Raw genomic sequence first — 25,654 nt, 5'->3', positions numbered from 1 at the left:
TACCCTGCGTGGTACAAAATGTTGCAACTTGTGTGTAGGCCAGCGGCGGCCACTCCTGGATTGTTGTTTTTCTGTGTGTTTCCCTTTTGTAATGTATATTTGTTACCCGATGAGTAGTTCCATCGAGGCATGTTATGTATCTGCTTCGATGGACAAATAAACCTCTTCAATTAGTGACACTGCGGCCGGCACTGCGCTTTTTACTACGGCCGGCCAGGAGAACCGGTCGAGCTCCGCTGGGCGCGCTTCTCCTTGAGCTGCGGCGAGGGCATGGGCCTGAAGCGCTGCGCGCAAGTTTTCTCCGACCAACCGGACGCGTGCGGCCGCTCGCTCGCCGGCTGGGCCAGCTGGAACGTCACTTCAGCCTGGCCGTAATGGCCACGCTCCCCTCAATTTCACTTTCAGAATCTCCGATTTTGGATGGTCGTTTGCGTCATGGATACGCGTATTTCAGCTGCCATGTTTTGTATCTTAATTACAGTCTTTTTTAGGCCGACTATACGAAAATAAAATTTTCAGGTGGTCGAAATTTTGAGTTCAGTTGGCCTTTAAGGGTTGGATTAAAGTACACGGAGTTATTTTCACTTTAGGCGTAACAATATTGTGCAGGAAGGATAAACAGGCCAAGCATCTTCGAACTTCTAGGGATTGAATGCCATTGTCAGACATGAGCTTCGACGGAGAATAGTAACGCCCATATTTGCCAAAAATAAACCGAACTTTTTTTTTGTTTGGATGAGCTCCTAGCATGTAGATTTCTTTTTTTCAAGTGCGGATCATGATCGAGTTGGGCGCTAACAAAATTAGAATAAGCTAAAAGCTTGACGTGACTTGGAGCATGTCTTAATTTACGTCTCAAATAACACAACTTCGTAAATGTAGCTGAACAAATAAATACATGATACATGGGACGACCAAGTTAGATAAGAATTTCAAGTGAGGCCGATGTATTTATACTCTACAACGTCTGCGATTGACGGGTTCTCCAACAAATACTCGGAACGAAAAGATTTGTTTATGTGTTATCCTTAAAAACTCGCATTTTCCGGCACTCAACATTATTTCCCACTCCGCACACCACCTCTCTACATCAACAATGGATTTTTGCACCACAACACAGTCGTCAGGTGAGCCAATTTCTCTAAAAACAATACAATCGTCGGCAAACAGCCTAACAGAGACCGCTTCAGGCATTACATGCACCAGATCATTATATAAAGAAGGAACAACAGTGGTCCCAGTGCACTGCCCTAAGGTACACCAGAGGCTCCGGGTTCGCTTATTTGAGAAATAGCGACATTAAGCACGCGTTCCAGCCACCATATGCCAGCCACATCTACTACTCGAGGGGCTCTTTAACGCCCCATCTGGACAACCACACACATAGATGGTATATTGCCTTAACATTCAAGAATGTATGTGATTTTGACTCTTCCATGTGGAAGACCCCATTGCAACAAAAGAAACAAAAAAAAAGTCTTCGAGCTCGAAATGTATTTTTTGGCACCCACCAACTAACCCATCAAATAATTGATTACTGCCTGTCAATTCATCGAATTAATTTTTTAATCGATGCCCAGCCCTACAAAGATCATGCTAGCGCCGATTAGCCTAGACACAGCCAGCGCACATCCAAATTTGACACGAATTGTCAGATCAGCTGTTCGTCGCTGGGATAAGCTAAATTCGCCAAAGCCTCGCACTTTACGGTCGCATTTATTTATCGCGACGTCGCTTCTTGCTGCCGACGGTGCCTTTCGACGTGCGACAGCACCGGGCCCTCCCGTTTGAATTTGGCGCCTCCACGTCCTAGAAGCGCGAGTATTATTAATACTGGATTGGATTGATTCCGACTAACTCTTTTGCCTAAGCTGGTATCGTTTCCTAGCGTGATTTTCTTGTAGACAGCTTTTAATACAGCCTTGTATAGTGGTAACAAATATTGTTGCTTGCCTCTTTATATTATTGGCTTACATTTTATACAAAAAATAGTTTAGCAGATATAGTTATTTTCTTTAAATTACAATTTGCTCTAGTGGATACATCCTAAGTGTTTTTAAAATATAACCACATTGTGGCCGTAAATGCCATAACTGCCTTTAGAGTGTTCAAATATAACCTTTTGCGGCCCGATTGGCGACTTAATTGGAGCGAGGCGGCAACGTTTTTTGCTTTGTGCGTCTTCTTCTTCCCTGATCGCGCAAGGCCGCAAGCCGCCAGCAGCCTGCTGCCGTCACCGCCGTCCGTGGTCGGTCATCTGTCGGCCATATTAGGTGCCCACCTCCGTTCGAAGAGCGCTCGGTCGGCGTGCAACAGCAGCTCGGGACTCAGCTACGCGCCCGAGGCCGGCCTCGACTGGAAACATCAAGCCAGGTGAGACCTCGCTGCTCTCTGCGCCGCGGCCGCGGCGGCAGCGTTTGCGATTCATTCCATGAGCTGCGCACTTGGCCCCCCCTCCCCGTCCGCCCGTGTACGGCTGGGCTGGCCCAGTGCGAAGCTGCAGTGGTCCGATCGCTGGTCGCATTGTCCGAGTGCGGCCGCTTTTTCTTGCCAGAGCTAGCCGGCCGAGGCGACTCGCGCGTGGAACCGAGATTGGGGAAAATCTGCCCATTCTCGGCCGTCTCTTTGTTCGTCTCGTGGGAGGGGACCGCCTGAGCCCCGCGTTTGCTCGGGTTTTGCATCGCGCCCGCCTTGCGATGACCCGCGCGAGAAGAATTCGCCGTTGCCGCCGCCGCGATGTCCCGCGACCCCTCTGAGTTTCAAGCGGAGAGCCGTCATTCCCAGCTGGTGAGTCGCCAGCTTTCGGAAGCGCCCATTTTTTGTTTGTTTATTCGCCATTCGAGGCGCGTCAGTTCGCGACAAACGCCTACCCCATCCCGTGTGCACGCGCCGCAGTCTTCGTCGTCCCTGCATGCTCCGCAACCTAAACCGCCTCGCGCTCGGCCACAGATGTTCCACGCCTCGCGCTCGGCCCTGGTGCGCATTTCTGGGTGCGCGTGTGTGCGGTCCATCTCCGATCTCGGCCGCTTCAGCTGCTCTCGATTCCCGCCGGGCTTCTCCGGCACTCGGTAACCTCCCTGTTCTGTGTCGGTAAGGGCCTGATCTTTCCCACGTTGAACCACCGTTACTGCTTTTTCAGGCGCTTACGAACACCTTTTTAGTGCCTGCTTTGAAACTGGTGGCCGTAAGAATCACAGGCGCGGGGCCGCGCGCTGCCGCAGTGTCGCGAAATTTGGTGGCAACTGTTTTTTTGGTTATGGGCGTTTTTTCAATCAACCTCTCGAATTTAGCCACATTGGAGCCGATTCGAGCGCGCGTTCCCGAAACATTAACTGGACCCCTGTGGACGTATTCAGCTACCGGGAAGTAGAGAGAGCCCTTTCTGTAGGGGCAATAGATGCGAGTTCAGTAGTTCGTGCAAGCTGTGTGGGGCTCTGTTTGCGTGCCTTCTCTGCGAACCGTCTAGTTTTAGTGCTGCAACAATTACCAGGCATCTTCGCAGCTCTCTTAGAAATTCCCCCCGTCGGGCGTGCCTAGCCATCAACACTGCCTGCTTTGTGTAGTGTGCGCATTCACTGCCCAGTACTCCATTAGAAGCACTTTCGCCTGGTTGAAGCCATCGTGTTAGTGGCGCCATACCCAGTGGAAGTATTTACGAGCCGCTTCCCAGTGAAGCTAGGCCGCCCGCTTTTGCGCAGGGGTGCAGTCAGGTGGGGAGAGAGCTGAAAGGCCAGCGCCTGGAGAAGTATTTGGGGCCCAGCCACCAGGGCTGCCCGAGCACTGGTTCATCTAGCCTGTGTGCGCCATGCTTCGGCACATGCGAGCCCACTGTGGGGTCATAGCCTGGCTGTTGCCTGGACGGGTCCATTATGGAGCTGCACTTTCCCGCCTTGGAGCACTGCACAGTGGGCAGTGCACTGGTCCAACCTTCCTTGCTGAAGAGTTGCTAAAACTGCTGCCCTTGGAAATATTTGGGTCAGTAGTGGAAAGTGCAATGCAGTGCGGGGTTCATTGGGTTTCTGGCACATCGGCCTCATCTGTTTGTAGAGGCTCACGACCTTGAATAAGTGGCATTCATGAGTCTTGCCAGTATTGTCTCTTTAAATGCAACATGGCTCTTTTCTTTAATTGGGGAGAGTTCACTCAATGAGTTGGCTTGCTGCCCTTGCTGTCGTTCTCGCCAGCCTTAGTCCACCTGTGACCACAATGGAACAGGAAGGGCATGCTCCACATTTGCGGCCAACATGTTATGCCTTGGCCCCCCCAGGCTGGAGTTGCACAAAGGGCAGTTCTGGATTAACTGTTGTCTGCTTCTGCAGCTGGAGTTTTTTCACTGTTCAAGCACATATCACTTTCCTTTCCCGTTTGAAGTATGCAACTTTGAATTGACTGGGCTCTGCTGTGCTCAGCACTGTTATATGCATGCAAACTTTACTTCGGAAGTGGTGTGCATGCAAGCAAATTGGAACAATGGCTTTTGAGCTACATTCAGTTGTGTGGCAAAACGTGGTTTGTGTGGCAGTTTTGAAGGAGTACTCCCACTTGGTACAGTCATGGCTAGAGAAATTGCACTGCTTCAGTAACCTGTTTCTAGTCTGGCCAGGAAGAGGTTTGGTTTGGTAAAAAAAAAAATACACTGGCCAAATGATAGTGTTGCAAGTGTTTTAAGCCCTTAACAGTGGCAACTTGCCAGCCTTTTTCTTTGAGGGCCCTTGACATCATTGAACGATAGGTGATCATTAAACGATAGGTGGTCGCTGCGCCAGAAACCTGACTGCGCAATCATAGCTGTGCTGTTAGTTCCGTTGTTAGATTGTACCAGTTGAATAGTGTGCGAATGCAGTTGTTTTTTTAGTGTTCCCCTTATTGCATCACTGCCGACATTGTGCAGTGTTTCTTGTTCTTTTGCGGTTCTTTCAGGACAGCTGTGGAGGTACGATAGTTTAGTTATATATTGAACAAGGTTGTATTTCGCCTTCGTGTCCCCTTTAATTAAGGAAGGCAAACGTGATTAGTTGGGAAGCTAATTCGTCCTTGCTTCCGGTGCATTATCTGGTGGTATCTCGTTTTGCTGCAGGAAGGTGCTAATAACGGAGATAACGGAAGCGATTGTTTTGCTGCCATTGTCTGCAGCCCCGGGTGCTGCCAATGACGCACGCAGCTTCGCAGTGTAAGGGGGCAAGATGGCCCAGAAACAGGCCTGGGCCCGGTACGAGGCAGAACACCTATATCGACCTAGAAGAAAATTGCTCGCAGTTGAGAGTACAACTGACTACTGAATGAATTTTTGCAATGAAAAGTACACAAAGTTGGTGTAGCCACAGGGGTTCGGACCCAGGCCGTTAGCACTTAGAACCACTTGAGTTGCAGTGGCACGGAGCAGTGGTGGGATCAGCAGTGTTGTTTTTGCAGGGAGGCCATCTGCTGGACTTGGATGCCTGCGTTCTACTTGTGTGGCGCGTGTAGCGATACCATTATGGCCATAGTATTGCCGCAATTGCCACCAGTTCTGGCCACGTTCCCAAGCTCATTTGCTTGGGACATCATAGTGCTCGTTCGAAGCTGCCTTGCCAAGCACACCAAGGTTGTTCCTGCTGAATAATGCGCAAAGAAAGGAGTGCCAGACGGGATGTCGATCAATCCTGGGTTTGTGTGCCGACCCCAAATGGAGTTGGCTGGAGGCTTGGTGCCTGTAATGCGTGAGCCCTAGAGGGAAGCTCCAGTGCCCCATTGCTGGTGGGCCAGCTGAAAGGTGTCACGCATGTTTCATTAAAGCCTCAGCTGTTTTTCTTTCCATATCAGAAGTGCTGTTTGTGTAACCTCATATTATAGTACCCCAGCGCGTCTCTTGTCTCTTGAAAGCTACCTGCATTCGTGCCAACACCAGCTTACTGCTGAAGGCCTACCAAGGTTTGACAGGCAGCTTCATGCATACTGCTCATTCTGGCAGCACACGTGCTGCCTAAAAAGAAATCCGAGCACATGTTCGAAAAGCGTCATTGCTTTACTGCGTCCAGCCGCAGAGACTCCTCCTTTGTGCCGTGAAACCTCGGAGTTTCTCCTTTGCCCCTCACATGACCAAACGACTGCAGGAAATCAATTTAAACTTTTCAGTTTAAATTGCAAATTTAGTGGGAACCAATACAGTTTCATAGCCAGTGCAAAGTATGAATTAAATTGTGAATGCATGTCGTTGAGAGCACTGGGTACTCGTGTCTTACACTGCACGGTGAATGCAAGATTTTTTGTAAAACTCAACATAGTAGCTGCCTCTCATTCTCTAATTTCGCCACGTGCACTAGTACTTAAAAAAAATTGAGGTATTTTCTATAGTTGGGCATCTGCTACGTGTGTAATTGTGTATGTTTTCTTGGCACTGTAAGCTACCTGTAAACATACCTGCCGCGTTGGCTCAGTGGCTAAGGCGTTGCGCTGCTGAGCACAAGGTCGCGGGTTCGATTCCCGGCCGTGGCGGCCGCTTTTCTGATGGAGGCGAAAAGCAAAAACGCCTGTGTGTACAAGATTTCGGGGCACGTTAAAGATCCCCAGGTGGTCAAAATTAATCCGGAGCCCTCCACTACGGCGTGCCTCATCGCCTGCGTTGCGTCGGAGTGTTAAACCCTACAATCAATCGAGAGCCTACCTGTAAACATGGCGTCTGCATAGTTTGTATGTTTACTTTGAAAGCCTAAAAAGAGTGTAAATTTGGCTTGTATATCAGGGAAGGACCAGGTGTTTCTTGGTCACTTGGTGTCCACACACAGCTTCAGGGCTTTGGGTCCGGAAAAGAACCATAAGATGACCAGATACTGACCACTGACTAAAACTTGACAAAGACACTTCAGTAAAAGAAACAAAAAGGAGAGACATTTCAATTTTCAAGGGGGAGCCTCGTATTCAGTGAGTCCATTACGAAGAAGGCAAGAAACATTTCAGTGCTCAGCGTTTGTGCTTTAAAAGTGATTGCAGTGAGTGGCTGCGTGCAAGTCAGCTCTTTGATGTAGGCAGTTGTGAAACTCCACCTCAAAAAAGCGGCTCGCCCCTGAACCCCCCTTGCTTTGGATTGTGCGTACCGTGGCACCGCCGCACACAGTATCCAAAAAGTGCAGTAATTATTCAAACTGAAAATTTGATGGTAAACTTTATTTTCAAGGTGCATAATTCTTTGTTTTTGTACTTTTCTAAGTTATTCATTGCTTTCTTAACTGCGGTTTCTTGTCGTGATTGTTTCTGCGTCTGTGCCTTAACCGATTGGCGCTTGTGACGGCACTCTGGCACAACAGGTCCGACCTGAAGTACTGAATTTGCAGTTGTCGCTAGCTGATCAAGTGGCTCTAAATAATCTTTTCAAGCTTGCGTAAAGCCGTCAAATCAATTAATTTTTTGTTGTTGTTGCCGCCGGAATACGGCAGATGACTCGCAGCAGACAATGCGCAGGCGACAATGCATCTTGCTGACCACATGGTCGCATTTTTTTACTACTCTTGGTTTGAATGCATATAAAACATTTGCGTGGCTGAACACCTTGCGCTTTTTCGGCACAACAAATTCACGTAAGCACCCAAATACCGTTTTTAGCCCAGATTGTCGAGGCGCGAACCACGTTGTATAGTTTATTTTGTCGCCAACAGATGGCGCCACTGTATGGGAAATCCAAAACAGTGGACCAATTGCAGGGCCACTTTTTGATGCATGGGGCATATGAGGAATTTTGCAACTCCTACATCGAGTAACTCTGGTGCAGGTGACTGCTCCCACCCTCCAGCACAGGAAGATGACTGCGGGTCCGTACAACTACTCGTACATCTTCAAGTACATCATCATTGGGGACATGGGGGTGGGCAAGTCGTGCCTGCTGCACCAGTTCACGGAGAAGAAGTTCATGGCTGACTGCCCGCACACCATCGGGGTGGAGTTTGGCACGCGCATCATCGAGGTGTGTGGCCAGAAGATCAAGCTGCAGATCTGGGACACCGCGGGACAGGAGCGCTTCCGCGCCGTCACCCGCTCCTACTACCGGGGTGCTGCGGGAGCCCTCATGGTCTACGACATCACCAGGTGCGCCTCCCCCTCTGGAGCGTGGGGAGGGATTTCTCCCTCGTGGGGTTTCTGGAGTTCAAGTCCCTGCCACTCGGGCAGTCCAGGTGGCAGTGAGTGGCCGCCCACTCCGTGGCGACGTGTACAAATCAACATGGCTGGCCCTTAGTCGCACTGTAGCCTGTCTACCAGGCACGGAGTTCAGGCACCTTGAAGTGCAAAGCCAACCACACCATGCTTTTCACAATGCTGTATGCACCCTTGCCGTCGTGCTGCTGTGCATAAACACACGGGTGTGACTCCAGCCGAGGCAGCTGTTTTTCTGATGGAGGCGAAAAATGGGAATGCAGTTTGTATTTTGCCCCCCCCTTTCTTTCCTTCTTTCTTCCACTGGTTGAAATAATCCGGAGCCCCCCCCCCCTCTAGAACATGGCCCAATGCCCAGGTGTAGCTTCAGTGTGTAGTACCCCTAATGCGTGAGCATTCTTTGACAGGTACCCTAACAAAGTCTATGTAAATTGAAAAAGTGTGATGCCTTATGCAAAATGGATTGATACACATTTAAATGTTAAATTATTCCAAGTGCACATTATTGCAGGGCTGCCCCATTTGTGCCATTGAGTGCCAAACTTTTGTTTACCTGCGCCGAAACTTGGCTGAAACATCGTGTGTGGTTTCATGCTGACGTAGTCTCGGTTGCAGTATGGGGTGGCTTAGGAAGTTGGCTTTTGCCTTGCAGTTTCGATTTGTGTTGTATTTGCACGGTTTCGTTTTCTGGTGCTGGCCGCTGGGCCACAATCAATGGAAAATGACCAAAAGTGAGGGAAGTGTGTTTGTGTCACATCGCAAACAGATAGAAAACAGAATAGTAATTGCATGAAAGGTTGTAGTTTATTGGAGGTGAACATCAATTTAGTCTACCATTTTTACGAGCATAGCTGCATGCATTGAACAAACGGTTGTGGACGCTTTACCCTCACTGTTAATTCAGTTTTCCTTTGTTGTGAGGTAGTTATACTCATTTTTGCCTGTGAACTTCAAGGTTAGCTTTGTTTATGTGGAGGATGGCCCAGCAATAATTATGCCTTCGAACATGCTCTCGTTACGTAGTCTAAGGCGTACATTCATCGATTCTCACCACCCTGTGACGGTTGAAGACAAAGGCTGTTCTGGTTTGCGCTCAACGGAAACCCCTGTTCGATAGAAAAAATGCAAGCAAACGCCTTGGCTTACGGAATGCCGCAGGGAGTTCGGTTAACACTGCCGTCGTCCGTACACGAAGCCAGGCCTGTTATCTGATCCCCTTCGACTACGCACGTGAGGTTTACCCTTTGAATGGTGATAACGCGGCACACTTGCAGGGACGAAGTTAGATAACTCGGCATATTGTAAATTTCTAGATACTGTATGAGCATTGCATTCCTGGTTCGTAGTAGGTTCTAGTGCACGGTAGGACGCCTGATATAGTAGATATAATAAAACTAAATTGGCAGGGGTCTGGCATAGCAGCCTGTGCCAGCCCTTGCCAAATGGCCTTTCTGGCTGCTCCAAGCCTGCTACAAAAGGCAGTTTTGCTTGCTGCCAGGACTGCTTCCAAACCCATGTGCCCTGTTTCACCCCTGTGATTGGTACCTCTGGATATAAATGACACTAAGGGCAAAAGTGTGACGTGACGCTTGAGAAGTGTCTGCGTATGTGGTGCTCTGCGCGGGGGCCCCTCGTTCTCTTGCCTGACTCCTTGCAGTGCCCCTGGTCTTCTCAGCAGCGCACTTGGGCCTAGTAGTGAACCCAACTTTAAGGGGCTACGCTGTATTGAATGTTTACACATTAGTGGGTGTGAAAATGAAAAATCACAGAATTTCTGTGGTTTTTCTTCCCCCTCCCCGATGCTGCATGGTATTTTCTGAATTTTCCCAACCTTATGATTGGGCCCCGACAAGGATCTGCACCGTAGTGTCAGTCAATGTCTTGCCTGATATTGGCAAGCCCCAAAGTTTTCATTTGTAGTCATCCAGTGGGCGTAAGCAGAGACAGCGGTCTTCAGCAAGTGCGTAGTTAAGATTGCAACGTTTGTTAACCCGTCATTGAAGTGCATAAGTGAACAAACTTGTCATCCCAGCCAGATGAGCATATGGGACCTCAGTATAATCGTTTCTGAAAGGGAACTCTTGCATGGCACTGCAGATCTCCTCTGTCAAAGGGTAATAGCAGTGGAACGAGAAACTGCGAGACATGACAACGAAGCAATCATTCCATCCTTTGGCAGAAGTACCCTCCTACTTTAATATGTGTAGGCGGCTTTTGGCTGTTAATAATAATGGCCACATGTCCCCAGCCCACATAGATGCACCAAGAAGAGCTGTACACAGGGCAGCAAGAGTAAGGACCCGCTTAGTGCACACGCCCAGCCAACTCTTAAAGACCTGTTGGGCATTGAAATATATGAAAGCAAGGAACCCAATACGTTCTCTTCCCGAGGACATGCGATGCATCTCGCTGTCGGGCAGGAGCAGCGTCTGGTCTTAGTAATGACCCAAGTTGGCATGACTGCCGGTCCTGTCAGGGCTGCTTACAGGCAGTGCTTGCCAAGGGCAGCTGTCCCTATGGCTGGGCCCACTTGGGATGGATGGATGGAATATGAGGTTTAACGTGCCCACGCTACACAGGCGATGAAGTGCGCCGTAGTGGAGCGCTCCGAATTAATTTTGACCACCTGGGGATCTTTAACGTGCCCCGAAACCTCGTACACACGGGCGTTTTCGCTGTTCGCTTCCTGCAGAAAAGTGGCCGCCACGAATGGGAATCGAACCCGCATCCTCATGCTCAGCACCACAACGCCTTAGCCACTGAAACAATACCGCAAGTTGGGCTAAATTAGCATGATTGAAAACTTCAAAGTGCACAAATAACGGGGACAGACGAGTGACGCACACAAGCGCTTACAACTGCCGGTTTATTGGAAAACCACAATTTATACATGAACACAAATCATGCAGGGGTGAGACAGCTGCGCATATTGCGCAGTTCTGATACAAATGTGTTTTCCTGCGCCGGGCTGCTCCAAAAGCTTGAAATTCGCAAAAATTGCGCCAAACTGCTCCAAAACAGTTTGAGAGCCAAGGATTGTAACGCTCCCGTCAGTTTCGGTGGGAAAAAATGCTTACTGACGGCATAATTTTCCAGCACCACAAAGGTGATGCTGTTTGTAAAGGTTTAATCGATTGACCATTTAATAAAAAACCCGCATGAATTTTCCCCGAGATAGTCTTTTTGAAAGTCACAATGTCGGGTTGCACATGTTATATTCTGTGAGATTTTAGTCTTCCCATCCAAAACCATTGTAAAGTCCTGTAGAAAAAATACTTATGTGTACTGAGGCGACAAACTACTTGTGCAAGTTGATGAAAAAGACGGCAGTTTTCGGAGCGCCGTATCTCCAGAACGACATTACTGCGCGCTGCCATCTTGGTGAGGTGAAGATCGGAAAACATAGCTGCCACTGGCCCGCCAGGCGAAGCAGTTGCTCGTGGTTCAGGCAGAGTGCTCTTTGCCGATTTCTACCGTGGTTTTGGTTATGAGGCTGGCTTGGTTTACTGTTCGGGAAGTTGCGCAACCTGCCCGACAGCGGGATGCATCGCATCAGAAACGGGGTGCCCGCGAATTCGCCGAGTTTCTGCCTTGAGTGTGAGGCGCGGTGCGTGCTTGAAGTGAAATTTCGAACTCATTGCGGTGTTATAAAACGCGGAGTTATTGCTGCCTTTGACAGCGAGCTTGCGAGCGACGGTAATGGGACGATTGACACTGCAGAAGTGGCGGCGCAGGCTACATCGCCGCAAAATGTTCAAGCAGTGTCCGATAGCGGGACGGGCTATTATTGCTGGCTAGTAATAGTTCATCTATCTGAAGTGAAATTTAATACCAAGAGGGAGGTGGCCAAATTAACCAGCATTACTCAAATTACGATTGTAATGAACGTGCACATTGGGAATTGAAATGGGAGGGCTGGTAGGGTGCGACAACTGTCACCTCGTTTAGCGCAACTTTTGCCGTGGCTCTACACTTGTGCGTAAAGCCCAGTCTGGGATTAGAAAAATAATAATTTCTGCATTCACATGATAGTAAAAATGCTTTGAAATTGCTTAGTTTTTCAATTCGATATTTCTAACGGTGCTCCACGCTATCTATGCATAGAGCCTCAGAATTTAAAAATGATTTGCGAAAAGGTAGTGGAATAGAAAAAAAACTTTGTTGAAAGGCTGTTTCAGTTTTATGTACGTTCAAAACAGATTAAAAAGTGCACTTTTTTCCCCGGTGTCGCCAAAAATTTCATTTTTTGGGCTCCTGAGGTGACGTAATAAATTACGTTTTTCTGCTCCAAATCGGGGTTCTTCTGCTCCAAAGTCGAGATTTCGCTGCTCCAAAAACTGCTCCCAAATCTGATTCAGCTGTCTCACCCCTGATCATGTATAAATGATGGTGTTCATATATAATAGTGGGCACCCACTGCGGTGGCTCATGCCATTGAGCCACCGCGGTGGGTGCCCGCCTGGGAAGCGGCTGAACTGTGGGTGCGACTGCAAGCTTCAGTGAGGCTCATCAGGGAGGCTCCTGGGTAGTCGGGTGCACTAAAGCTGCTGTGGAGAGCTAACACGCCGGACTAAGCACAGGGATCCTTCATAGGAAGATTAGGAAGAAAGAGATGATGATTCACTAACCAAAGAAAGACTGGGAGACGGCCACAGGGACTGGGATGAACAGGTTTTATTGCCAGGCGTGCATCAGCATGACCTCTATAGGGCCCTCTAAAAAAAAAACTAAAATGCCTACGTGTGTGCAGTCGCCCTCAATCTGTCCCCGTCTCTTTTAGCGCTATTTTCTTAGTGTACCAGTTGTCAACGTTAATGCCCACAGCATTTTTAAGCCGACCGTGGTCTGCTTAAAAGTAGTTTTTGCTGCATTTTAGCCTAACCACTTGGAATGTTTAGTGTTTTTTGGCCTGCTGAGAATGTGTATAGTTATGCATATATGGTGTTTGCTTTTTTTAGGGGGGTGGGGTTGGCAAAAGAGTTGCCTCTTGTATTGTTACCCCTGAGAGAGCATCCCAAGTATGCCATGACCTGCCCACAAGCAATTTGCACTTCTGCAGGAACGAATTATACTGTGAAATTGTTTGAGAAATAAAGTTGCATGTGTGTATGGGCAACAGAGACGGCTGCATGGGGAAAAAGTCGTGAAAAGAAAATGGGGGAAGTTTAGTAGTTAAAGCAAGAATAGTTATCCAGGAGTCTTTCGAGTGTGGCAGCTTCGGAAATATGGTTGGACCTATATTTTGCAAGCATCTTCATCAGAAGTTGCACATTTTGAAGGGATCATAACGACATTTTGAAAAAAAATTGTGTTGTGTGAGAATGTAGAACTGTGGAACCTGGATAAAGAAACTGTGCATAGCCGTTTTGTTGGACGATATCGGCAAATAGGTAAAAAAGAATGTATGTAACAATTTCACCGAGGTTTTCCATCTCGAGTAGTGAAGTGATGTCGTGTTAAGAAGCCAAACATAGCTCAACCTTGTCTGCACATGACAGCGTAGAGCGAGCTCGCAAAGGGTCAGACACACCTATAACATCAGTGCCATGATGAAATTCGCCTGTGACTGATTGGGGGATATGATGGCCAGACTATTAGTCAACAACCCGCACGAGTTGCTCAGGCAGAAGTAATCATGTTTAAAGTAAACTGGGTATTTGTAAACTGTTTATGCTGTTTCGCACTAGTCTAAACTGTCTTTCTGCTAGCCGGCATTGCTCAGGCTTGCTGGCGTCTGTCTGAAATAACTTGCGCAAACGTGAACTTCGTGACTTGGCGATAGAGAAAATGACCGAGCGCTTAAAATGGGAATTTACTACATGAACACTTTTATTGAGGGACCTTCGAGTCATGCTAAAACAAAACCAACCCATCTTTTACTCTTCAAGCATAAAAATAACGAGCAAGAATCACTGATACGGTGCGTCGCCAGGTCCCACTACCGCACAGTTCGATTGCATTCCTGCAATAAACAATGCGTTTAATGTTGTTTCGTCAATTGAATATGCTTCCCTTTGGCTAATTGCAGAAGTGTGCAACAGTAAGTTGGCAGTTAAAGCTCTGGGTAGATTAGAATTTAGAAAAACAAACCGTATTGCTGGGCTACAAATGCGGAGTGGTGTTCATACCGTAGTCCTTACTCCCAGTCAATCTTTGTGCCTCTGGTTGAGTGGGTTAAATGTCTGACTTCAATGCAGGTTGGCTCGGCGGCTGTGAGTTCGAATCCCTTGCAGGGTACTTTTTAAAAAAATTTTTGTTGAGCGGCTTTGTGCCGTTTGATATGAAGGTAAGATTGCGAAGAGAATTCGGCAAAACAACGCGAACTTCAGCAGGGAATCTGGCTACAAACTGTACAAACAGCCAGTAGGTCCAAGATCTGCAACAAGGTTTGCCAGACAAGTGAAGCAGTCGCACCGCTGGTAACGTGGATAGAAAGTTGTTTATGGCAACCAATAAAGGACGCATTATTTGTATGATACAGTAGAATCTCGATGATACGAATCTCGCGGGACCGCGAAAAATATTCGTACCATCCGAAATTCGTATGAAACAACACAGCAAAAAATTGAGCGCTGAAAAAAGTTTTCGTTTATATCTTTTCTTACTTTCGCGTGAACAAATCCATGATTTTTTCTGCTTTTTTTAAACCCCCACGTCACAAAGCAGTCCTTTCTGGAGCGCGTAACGCTTCACCTAGCTTCGCACTTGTCTCCTCACTCCCGGTGTCCAAGCTCGCTACACGCCGCAACAGTCAAGCGTGAACCGCATGGTGCGTTCTTGCACGCGATTTGCACGTCTCGGTTTTGCGCGCGCTGTATTTTCAAGACCGCATTAACGATTTCGCGCCCACGGTATCTCCTTCTTCGGTCAGAAAAAGACGCTGACGACTTGCGAAACGCTTAAAACAGCCCGCTGGCTCCGCCCGAGATGTTTAGGCTTAGCACTCCGGCAAATATTTTATGGGCGCTTTCACTAGCGGCGCGGATGGGGTTTTATAGTACTGTTTTCGCCAACGTTATCAGCTCCTTTACTGCACAAGAAACTTCGTGTCTGCCTTGAGTGGCATTTTAAAGAGCGGCTAGAAGCAGTCGCTCAAGCGGCTGTGCCACATCGCGGCCGAAGCCACCGCCATGTTGCCGCCGCCGGCCGCGGCGCGCGCAGCGTGCGAGAGGTTTCGCGGCGCGCATGGGGCGTGCGGGGCACGTTTTCGCGAGCAGAAAACAGCCCGGCCGTTTCTGGAGAAAGAAGAGTGACAAATGGAAAGAGAGAGCCGTCACTTGCTTGTTCGGCAGTCGGACGCCTCGCCGGCTCATTCGTATCATCCGCCGGGCCGCGCAGGTCCGTTCGTAACAGCCGAAATTTTTCCCATTGCAAACAATGCAATTTTGCCGGGACTTTTCAGAAATTCGTATCATCCCGACATTCGTATCACCCAGAATTGTATCATCGAGATTCTACTGTATTTGGTTTATAGCTTTACAAAATAACATGCACCAAAAGCACATGTCTGTCGAACATTCTTCAAGTGGCGTCACGGCTAGTTGCACTGCCAACCGACGATATCACATGGTCGCTTGCGATGTGCCTCAAAAAGAGCTTTTCAAATTGTCTCCTAAATTCCAGAAGCAATGAATTGTGAAACGATTGTGATTTTATGTTGTTAGAGAGTTGTTCAATCAGATCAAATTAAGAAAAGGCAAATGAATTTTCTCTTCATGACCCATTCAAATAAAAATAACTAGAATTGATGTTTTTCATTGATAAAAGAAGTAAAATAGGGCGGAGCGAGCATGTGCCTCCCGGGGTAGGCGCCTGCCTCAGAGCTGCTCATTTCTTGCACTTGTGCCGCTAACCAGCGAGGCCAGCTGGCTTCCTTGCTGCTTAGCTGCCCACTGGCTGTGCAGGCGGGTGGCTGGGGCGGTGGGGGCCCCCTCTCAGTGAAGGTACGAGACAGCAGAGGGGGCTGGTAGGTCACGAGCTCGTTCTTTCGCAGGCGCAGCACCTACAACCACCTGAGCAGCTGGCTCACCGACGCCAGGAACCTCACCAACCCCAACACGGTGAGCACTCCCTCTCTGGCTGCTGCCCGTGTGTGGCCACCTGCGGCTGGAGCTGGGCACGTCTGTTTCCTCAACACTTCTGACACTGATCTCGGGCTGTGTATGAGAGTCTACTGGCAATCTCTCCCCCGTCTCGAGAGGTGGCATTGCGAGTGGTGTCTCAGTCGCAAGGCCTCCGATGTGCTCAGAAACTGCTGCCGTGCTTGTGCGGTCTGCTTACAGCTCATCAGGGCTCCCTCTAAGTGGGCACTTTGAAACGGCCAAAACCGAGAATTCCAGCCCAGATCAACCTTTCATGCTTTCATGGCCACCTGCACGTTTCAATGTGTGTGGCGAGGTTGGGGTGGTAACATGTAATGCGATTGAAAGCATAACCAGCGAAAAAACGCTAAAACACGATAAGAAGGGTACAAGCGGAATGTGTTAACTTGCCCAGTCTAATCAGTTGCTCTTTAAAGGACTCGCATTATCTGCGTATCTTATTTAAGCTCTCATCCTGGCACGCAGAAGGGCCTGCAAAGAAGCCTCATTACGGCAGCAACGCAGCGTGCAGTGGGCACCATTGCCAACCCATTGGGTCGTTTTTCGGAGCCCAAGCTGTGCGGGGAAATTGTGTGGCACGAGTGCTCCATGTTCAGTTTTGGTTGGAGGATGGGGTGGCTTCCTTGACAGCACTGCTAGAGCTGGCAGAGGGTTGACAAAATGGTGTACAATGTGCGTGCAGCAGACTGACTGAGTTGCAGTGCAATAGTTGTGGAGCAGAAGGGAACGAGGGCGGCGGGACGTGTGCCACTGTCAGGGGTGAGACAGCTGCGCATATTGCGCCTTTCTGATACAATTCCATTTTCTTGCGCCAAGCTGCTCCAAAAGCACGAAAATGGCGAAAATTGCGCCAAACTGCTCCAGAAGAGTTTCAATGGCACGGATTTTGATGCTCATGTCAGTTTCGGCAGGGACGAAAGCCTCCCGCATCCTGGTCACCGCTTTTATTGTCAGTCAATCGCAAACACAGAAATGGCACAAATAGAAAGACTGAAACGAAGCAAGCGATAGCTTCTAAAACTCGATTCGCTTTCAGTCCGGGTTCGCTGAAACGGCCTTCTCGATTAGGCATTGCTGTGGCAACAAACACGGCCGCCGCCTGATCTGGCTGCTACCAACGTGCTCAGTGCGTATCGCCGATATTTTCCCTGGTTTATTTTACACTATCAGCTGGGTTCCAGTCTATTCATTCTATCTGTTGTGGCTCTGAACAGTGACATTAACGCGGGGATATGGTTTGAGATTGGTGCCAGATTACGGGAAGTTGGGCGGCTCGAAAAAAAGTTCATTGAAATGTGGGGCTACGCTACGACTTCAGCGTGGTTTGTCCTTGAGTGCGAAACGCGGTGCGCGTGTCTATAATCGGGTTCGTGAAGTGAATTTTTTGGCTGGTTGTGCTGTTGTGAAATGCTGAGGTGTTGCTTTGCTTCGAAGTGCGATCGCGAGCCTCGGGGAAGTTGCAGGCTTTGCTACGGCGCCGCGACCTGTTCAGGCAGCGCCCAATAGCTGCAGGACTACACACTACACGGTTGCCATAGTACGCGACTATAACACTTGATGTATACAACGTGTAATTTAATGCCAAAATCTGGGTGGCTAAACAATAACGCTACTCAAATGACCATAGCGTGAACCTGTGCCCTGGGGACTGAAACGGGTAGGCTGGTTGGGCTATGCGACCGTTAGCTCGAAGCTGCTCAACTGCTGCCGTGTCTACAGTTGTTTGTACAACGCAGCCTTGGATTACAAAAATAATAACTTTAGCATTAAAACAGCAAAAAACGCCACAATGGCGGAGCCCTTAAATTTGATGAGTTTTAGCAGTCCGTCTGTTCCGTCATGTACGTAGTTACCGTGCTCACCGGGACTCGTCTCGGCACTTGGGCATTCGTAGCCGTAGGGGGATTAGTTGCGCGGACCTGCCTTCGCCTTGTCCGCGCCTCCTCGCCCTTCCGTGCGCGCAGGCGCAGACCGGTCCGGTCAACCCGGTAACAAAGTAACCAACAGAACAGACGGACTGCTAAAACTCTCTAATGTTAACGGCAGTTTTGTTGTCAGTGTTGCGTGCAGGCGCAACACAATATCACCAGTTAGGAAAAAGGTAGTGCAGTTAGTACTTTGTGATACTCTTAAAAACTCTTTCAGGTAAGGCTGTTTGAGTGTTCTGTGTATTCAAAACTGATTGAAATGTACACTTGACCCTGCAAATTGCTGAAATAATGATTTTTTAAGCTCACAAGACGATGTATTAAATTTCCCTAACTGCTCCAAATCAAGATTCTTCTGCTCCAAAATCGAAATTTCGCTGCTCCGAAAACTGCTCCCAAATCTGTTTGGGCTGTCTCACCCCTGCACTGTACTTAGGTCTAGGCTGCATTGAGGATGCTTGTTTGCAGCAGTGTTGCTGCCTGGTTGGCCTGTGAGTTGGCCTGGACCTGTGGAAGGGGGGTGTGTGCGTAGGACCTGTGGCACTAGTTCCAGCCTACAAGTGCTGCTATGCCAAGGTGAAGCCCATTTCTCTTGGGGCTCTCACAAAAGACTGCTGATATTTAGATTGGCGGCAGGGCTATTTCCAGAAGCCACCCCCGTGACAGAAGGTGCTTGTGCGTACAGGGCGTTCTGGGTGGCCCATCCAGCCACAGTGAGCTGGCGTGATGCTTGCACGCAGGTCATCTTCCTGATTGGCAACAAGTCTGACCTCGAGGCCCAGAGGGACGTCACCTACGACGAAGCGAAGCAGTTTGCTGATGAAAATGGTGAGGGCCTCCCCAGGACAGCATGCGCTCCTTTTATCCCATAGTGTCAGCGCCAGGGTGGAACTAACACTTTGTCCAAAATTAGTCAATACTTCGTGGGGAATTCTCATAAACAGTTGAATTTAAACAAAAACAGCCCGCAGTAACTGTGCACACCAATCCAGCCTTGCTTGGTGTTGCGTGACCTCCACATTAGAGTGGCATGATGTTCTGCCTATTTGCGTGCACTGTTTCACCATCAGTAACTGCGTTACAGGCCAGGTGCCACTTTCACCGTCAAGTGCCCACCACCATTTTAGAATCAGCGTAAAGGCAGCGACAAATGCCACCAAGAGGACCACAAGCCTTCTCATACTTAAAGGAGTACAGACACGAAATTTCATAGCTGAGGTAACTATCTAAGAGGCTCCCTTTTTATATGGAGATATCTCCCAGCAAGTTTCAACCATAACTATTCAGTATAACACATTTTAAATCCATTTTTATCTTTGCACGCATGAGAAAGCTCAGAACGGATACCTTTTCGCAATCGACATCAGCATAATGACATCATGCTGATGCTGATTGCGAAAGGGTGGTTGGCGCATGCTGCTCGGGTGTGTGCCACGTCACGGTTTTAGGACTGATGTCATGGTGCCCAGACGCGTGAAGATGGTGGAGACGCACGCGTCCATACCAGCGGTTGTGTGACAAGAACGGTGACTTCACGAGTGCCGTCCTGCCATGGCGGCCGCCTCATTGTTCATTTTGCCGAAACCGAAACTGCGACAAATAAATGAGGCTGTAAATAATTATTGACGCTGCAACCGACTGCTTAATGTGCCACTCTATGATTACCTTAAAATACTGATCAAGCACCCCTACCCGTGCAAGTACGCCCAACCCATTATCTGAGTATTTCAAGTTTTCGTGTACTACCAAACAAGCACCCCCTGCCCCCCCCCCCGACTACCCCTAACCCAAACTACAGAAACAACCTGGGTGAGAAACACCACTCATCCACTTCTAGAATGGGTGCCCATTTTGATGGCATATGTGAGGTCTTGATGCAGAAAGCTTCATCAGCTTCCCAAGCTGAGTAATCGCGACCCATTAGTGTGTCACAGCATGGAAAGGGAATGGAGCTTTCTGCATCAACAAGAGATTGGGGCGAATTCCTTTTCCCAAATCATGAGTTGGTCTGTGTGTGTTATATTTGAAAGCATGTAGATAATCTGGTTACGATAAGAGTGAGAGACTATTCTGTCCCTTTCGCACACGTCTGTGGCTGTGCTAGTGTTCAGTGAACTGTGTCGGGGCTTGGCCATTCCTTTTTGTTCTTGTTTGTGCAACCGTAGTACTCTTTGAATTGGGAAAGTGATGTTTCAGCCCCTCAGGAAGCGGGTAAAACTTCTGTTTCGCAGTAGCAGCTTTGTTGCTCTTAGACCGTCTCCTCCACAGTGTAAAGGCTGCGCACTGCACAGTGCCTGCTGTGCAGCTTACTTCAGGGCAGCTACCATCTGCTGTGGGGTCAATGCAGGTGAAGGGGAGGTGTTAGTCGGGTAGAAGGTGGCATGATGCCAGTGTTCACGTGTTTGCGTTTCACTCGCTCAGTGCCACTGCAGTTGTAAAATGGGGTCTTGGCGGGTGTGAGGTTGCTGTGATGTGCAGCAGGCCCAAAAAATGTTTCCAAGAACAGCGTACGGGTGAATGCCAAGCAGAGTACAGTAGCATCGTGGACACCAAGGGGTGGCGAGCAGTGTTTTCTCCCCACACACTGCCCTTGCCAGCCTCCTCCGGTGGCAATTCATGCCAGAGAGGGTGGGCAGTGGCAAAGGCAGCGAGTGGGTGGTGTGTGTGCTCCGCTAGCGGCGGCAGCGTTGGCTGACGGCTGTCTTGTTTTGTACCCAACAGGCCTAATGTTTGTGGAGGCTAGCGCAAAAACGTAAGTACCGCCTTCTCATTGTGCTTGACCCGCTACTGCTACTGTTGGAGGGGCCGCTTGAGTGCAGAACACTGCTCGAGGCAGCGATGTTGTGCTGCTTCAGGAGAGCCCCCATTTCTCCTGGCTGTGGGTGGCGGCTCATCCACTGTGGTGCAAGTATTGGCGCTGTGCTTGTGCCTGCGGAAGGGACGAGTAGTGTCAGAGCAGCCGATGGACCGGCTGCAGCCAGCCAGCCCGTCTGACCTCGCTGTTTTCCTCAGTGTCTGGACTGTCGGCTGCTCCTGGGTGGGTGGCGGAGTGCGGTGGGGGCATTTGACAGTACCCAGCATGGGCGAATTGGGCTCACTTTTTCATTCGCTCGGGGATTGCCACAAGTGGCCACCCAGGCGGCTGATGGTGACCTTCTGCCTGAGGCAGCACAGGTTTTAAACGGTAGTTTAGATTAGGCCCTAGATTTGTATAGTTGGGCAAGTTCTCGTTGGCCCAAGACTGAACACAGTGTTGGGGGGAATTCCAGAAGACCCAAACCATTTATTCTATTTTATTTATTTATTTTTTTTTTTTTGCAAATGGCTTTTTACTGGGGAAAAGGTGCATGCAACATAAATAAGAGCTTCGTGCCCAATGTTGGGTACATGTGTGTTACCGCGGAATGGATTACAGTGGCATTTTGGTGGATACAGTTCATACCAGAGGAGCTTATACCAGAGGAACTCTTGCAGTTTGCCTATGTCTCATTAGTAGGGGTGTGTGAATATTCGATTCGAATTTTTTGGTATTCGATTCGATTCGAACGACACTTTTATTGTTCGAAATATTCGAACCCAAAATAAAAAAAAAAATCAGAGCGCGTCTGTATCGGTGTTTATTTACAGTGGACTCTCGATGATACGATTCTGGGGGTGCGAATTTCGGGATGATACGAATTTCCGAAAAGTCCCGGCGAAATTGCATCGTTTGCAATGGGAAAAATTTCGGCTGTTACGAACGGACCTGCGCGGCCCGGCGGAAGATACGAACGAGCCGGCGAGGCACCCGACTGCCGAACGAGCAAGTGACGGCTCTCGCTCCCCAGTTTGTCACTCTTTCTCCAGAAACGGCCGGGCTGTTGTTTCCTGCTCGCGAAAACGCTCTGCGCACGCCCAACGCGCTGACACCGCCGCGAAACCACCCCCACGCGGCGCGGCCGGCGGCGTCAACATGGCGTCGGCTCCAGCTGCGAAGTGGCGCGGGCGCTCAAGCGACCGCTTCTAACCGCTCTTTAAAATGCGGCTCAAGGGAGACACGAAGTTGCTTGTGCGGTAAAGGAGCTGATAATGCATGCGAAAACGGTACTATAAAACATCATCTGCGCCGCTAGTGAAAGTGCCCATAAAATATTGCCGGGGTGCTAAGCCTAACCATCTCCGGCGGAGCCAAGCCGGCTGTCTCGATCTCATCGCAAGTAGTCAGGCTCCTCCATTCTGCCGCGCGTGTCGTGCGTCATTTTCTGACCGAAGTAGGCGCTACCGCGGGCGCGAAATCGTCGATGTGGGTGTGAAAATACAGCGCTCGCAGAGCCGAGGCAAGCGAATCGGGTGCAAAAACGCACCATGCGGTTCACGCTTGGCTGTTGCGGCGTGTAGTGAGCTTGGGCACAGCGAGTGAGGAGATGAGCGCGAAGCTTTACGTGCTCCAGAATGGAATGCTTTGCGACACAGGGATTAAAAAAAGCAGAAAAAAACACGAATTTCTTCTCGCGAAAGTAGGAAAAGAAATAAACGAAAACTTTTTTCAGCGCTAAATTTTTTGGTCTGTGTTGGTTCATACGAATTTCGGATGATACGAATAAATTTCGCAGTCTCGCGAGATTAGTATCATCAAGATTTTACTGTATCAGCACGCGGCAATGTGCACGGGCTTGGGCATGCCAGCTACTAGTGTCTCAAGTGAGCGGCTGTTTTCGGTATCTGTAAAGTGGTGACGAGCAGGAGGTTGTCACTGTTCTCGAACATGTCGAGCAGTTAACCTTTCTCCATGTTAACATTTAAGCGAGTGCAGACCTTAACCTGTTGAGTGCAATGGTATTGTGTAATTCCTAATTTTACTTTGTGTGATTTGTTGTGCAATAAAGTTGCAGTTTTTGTGTCTCTAGATGGTGAAAACATTAATTTTACAAATAACAGTAAGTATTCGTATTCGAAAAATATTCGAAAAATATTCGTTTCGATTCGAACTTTGTTTTTATTATTCGAATTCGCTTCGAAATTGAAAAATTGATATTCGCACACCCCTACTCATTAGGCATGGAAAAGGCAGATGCCTTTTCCATGCCTCATGAGACATACAGGCACGCTGCAAGTGTTAGGGGTCATTGCGTTGTTCGGACCACTGGCACCGTCTGGCGATTAGTTGCTCAAATGCTGCAGGATTTTGTGGCGCATTTTGGGCCCTGTTTAAGAGCGTGCCGGCATTGTTTCTAGCAGGGTTTTTTTGTACTGCTATTTTCGCGAAAACAACTGGAAAAGTCTTCTATTGAAGGCAGGGCACACCTACGATGGGAAGGAACTGCACCAACCGGAGGTGACAGCTAGGTGTATTTCACGGCCTAAAATCGGTGGGTCACTGAGATGCGTAAAGTGAAGCTCAGCTCCTCCTTGGTTGTTCCGTGTGGAAGTAGGGGACATCAATGCTCGCACATCAACAGCAGATGAAGGTACATAAAACAGCAGATGTGGTTCCAGAACATCTCGTCCACAAACGTGTGCAGTGCTGGTGTCTTCCTGAGGCGTTGTAACGTGGCCTATGTTGCCCCTGGCGTTGCTACAGTGATTTCAAGTGCATCTAGCTGACGGGAAGGTACGCACCACGTGTCTGTTCAGCCACAACTGAGAAGTGAGATCCGAAACGGATGGCAAGGTAGAACGCCAGATGCTGTGCAACGATGCAACGCAAGCAAACAGCAGTGCACTCCTGCACTTTCCTCTGGCACTGCCAGAGAGCAAGCTATTGAAGCAATATTGGCGTGCATACGAGGAGAGGAATTTCAAGATTTGTCGCCAAGCTGCTACCATCCTTCTACTTTGCTGGTGCGGTTTGCGAATGTTTGCAGTTCTGGACGCATCTGATAATGTCTGCATTGTGTTGTATTCGTCAATTACTGCATGCAGTTGTCAAGAGGCGGTTTCTGCGTCAAGGAACCAGTAATGGAATTAAACTGTGGCCATTCTAGGAGTGGGAATGGCCTAAGTTATGGCTTTCTGGGCGATTGAAAGGAATGAAATTGCCACAAATTCTAATTCCCTGAAATGGAATTGGAAAGCAAGGGGGGCACCCATCTCACAACACTGCTTGCAATACCTCTTGTAGGCTCTTGGGCCCGAAACAAAAAAATCTATGAATGCCACATCGCTGCGCTACCGGAAGATGCAGTTCAACTGTCGGCTGGGATGGCGCTTGACGAGGAGTTTGAGATTTACTGACAAAGGCACAGAGATGCATTCCACAGTTAGGAAACAGCAGACTCGGTGTTGACGCTGTTGGCGTAACTCAAAAACTTGCTGCAAATTACTTCTGCCGTCAGGCAAGGTCGAACTGGTGCTGACATGGCTGGCTCAGAAGATTCAAACAGTGGCTGTACTTTTGCTGCTGTGAAGCAATGCACAAACAGGCATCCCGACTGTAAGAGCACCGCTCATACCCTGTGGAATACGAGGTCGTCGTCGGCATGAGAATGTCATTCGCTACGCGAGTGGTGTGCCCTGTGCGATACCACTGTAAAACTTTATAGTGGGGAAACGTAGCAGACAGTACGGGCTTCCTAGCATTGGCAAAGATTTCAATATGTATAGGATTCTAGGGCCTGCTGGGCATATGTTGATTCTAATTTATTACTCCACCTGTAAGCATTTCCTGCATAGATTTTTCTGGCTATTGTGCTGCTTTGTCCAAAACAAAGTGCCACCTACCTGACATTCCCACTACAAGAGTTGCCGCACTCTGCCATTCTTGCAATGGCTGAGAATGTGTGCATTCACTCTATGAGAAAACACGGACAGAAGGGTACTCTGCCATTCTTACAATGGCTGAGAATGTGTGCATTCACTCTATGAGAAAACACGGACAGAAGGGCCAAGGCTCCAACACTGCGTTAGTTCTCAGCGTTCCAATTAAATTCCACTTGGATGAAGAACTGCATTCGCATCTCTGTACTAGATCACCAATTGCTCTAAAACGGGCTCTCCCACCCTGAGCATGGTTTCAGCCTGTAGCTTAAATAACGCGGCAGAGTTAAAATACTGCCGCGGGCTTTCACAAGCGATGCACGAACAGAACTAGCCACGTGTGCATGAAAAACAGCTGTTGGAGCCCCCAAACTGGCCTGTGCGCTCTCTTTGAGTGCTGTCATTCAAGAGAGAGAGAGAAGGGAAAAGAGCAGTGACCTTTGACATTTCTGGGGGCTTGCACTGATTCCTACAGTCAAATGAGCGTGGCCGCTGTGGCGCAGCGGGGATTGTAACTTTTTTTCTAGCGTGCCTTTTCTCATCAACTTCAATTTTTTTTTTTTTTTGAAAATGCATAAAAATTGCTTGTCATGTCAGCAATTATAACTAAGGGAAATGCTGCATATAAGAAAGCGTTGGAATTTGTCTAGCCAAAGATGTGGCCTGTGCAATGAACCAGAATATATTAAGGAAGTAATGAAAAACTTCATAAAGCAAAAAAAATGCCTATTTCGTCCAATTTTTTGCTGAGTGAGCTCTAAAATT

At 48.8% G+C, this 25,654-nt stretch overlaps 1 protein-coding gene across 1 annotated transcript in view; it reads left to right on the top strand.

The window, feature by feature from the left end:
- Positions 1-2,185: 2,185 nt before the first annotated feature.
- LOC144176008 (ras-related protein Rab-14) overlaps positions 2,186-25,654 on the top strand; it is a 44,505-nt gene continuing 21,036 nt past the window's right edge. The window contains exons 1-5 of the mRNA XM_077705104.1: positions 2,186-2,373; positions 7,745-8,058; positions 16,118-16,184; positions 18,895-18,982; positions 20,876-20,906. Coding sequence (XP_077561230.1) covers positions 7,775-8,058; positions 16,118-16,184; positions 18,895-18,982; positions 20,876-20,906 — 470 coding nt within the window. The 5' untranslated portion in view covers positions 2,186-2,373; positions 7,745-7,774. The remainder of the gene's footprint in view (positions 2,374-7,744; positions 8,059-16,117; positions 16,185-18,894; positions 18,983-20,875; positions 20,907-25,654) is intronic.

The sequence above is a fragment of the Haemaphysalis longicornis genome, unplaced genomic scaffold, assembly GCF_048455015.1.
Source record: "Haemaphysalis longicornis isolate Haplotype H1 unplaced genomic scaffold, Haemaphysalis longicornis Haplotype H1 scaffold_1, whole genome shotgun sequence".
Taxonomy (NCBI): domain Eukaryota; kingdom Metazoa; phylum Arthropoda; class Arachnida; order Ixodida; family Ixodidae; genus Haemaphysalis; species Haemaphysalis longicornis.
The sequence above is the reverse complement of the archived record's forward strand: the minus strand, read 5'-3'. Positions and strand labels throughout refer to the sequence as shown.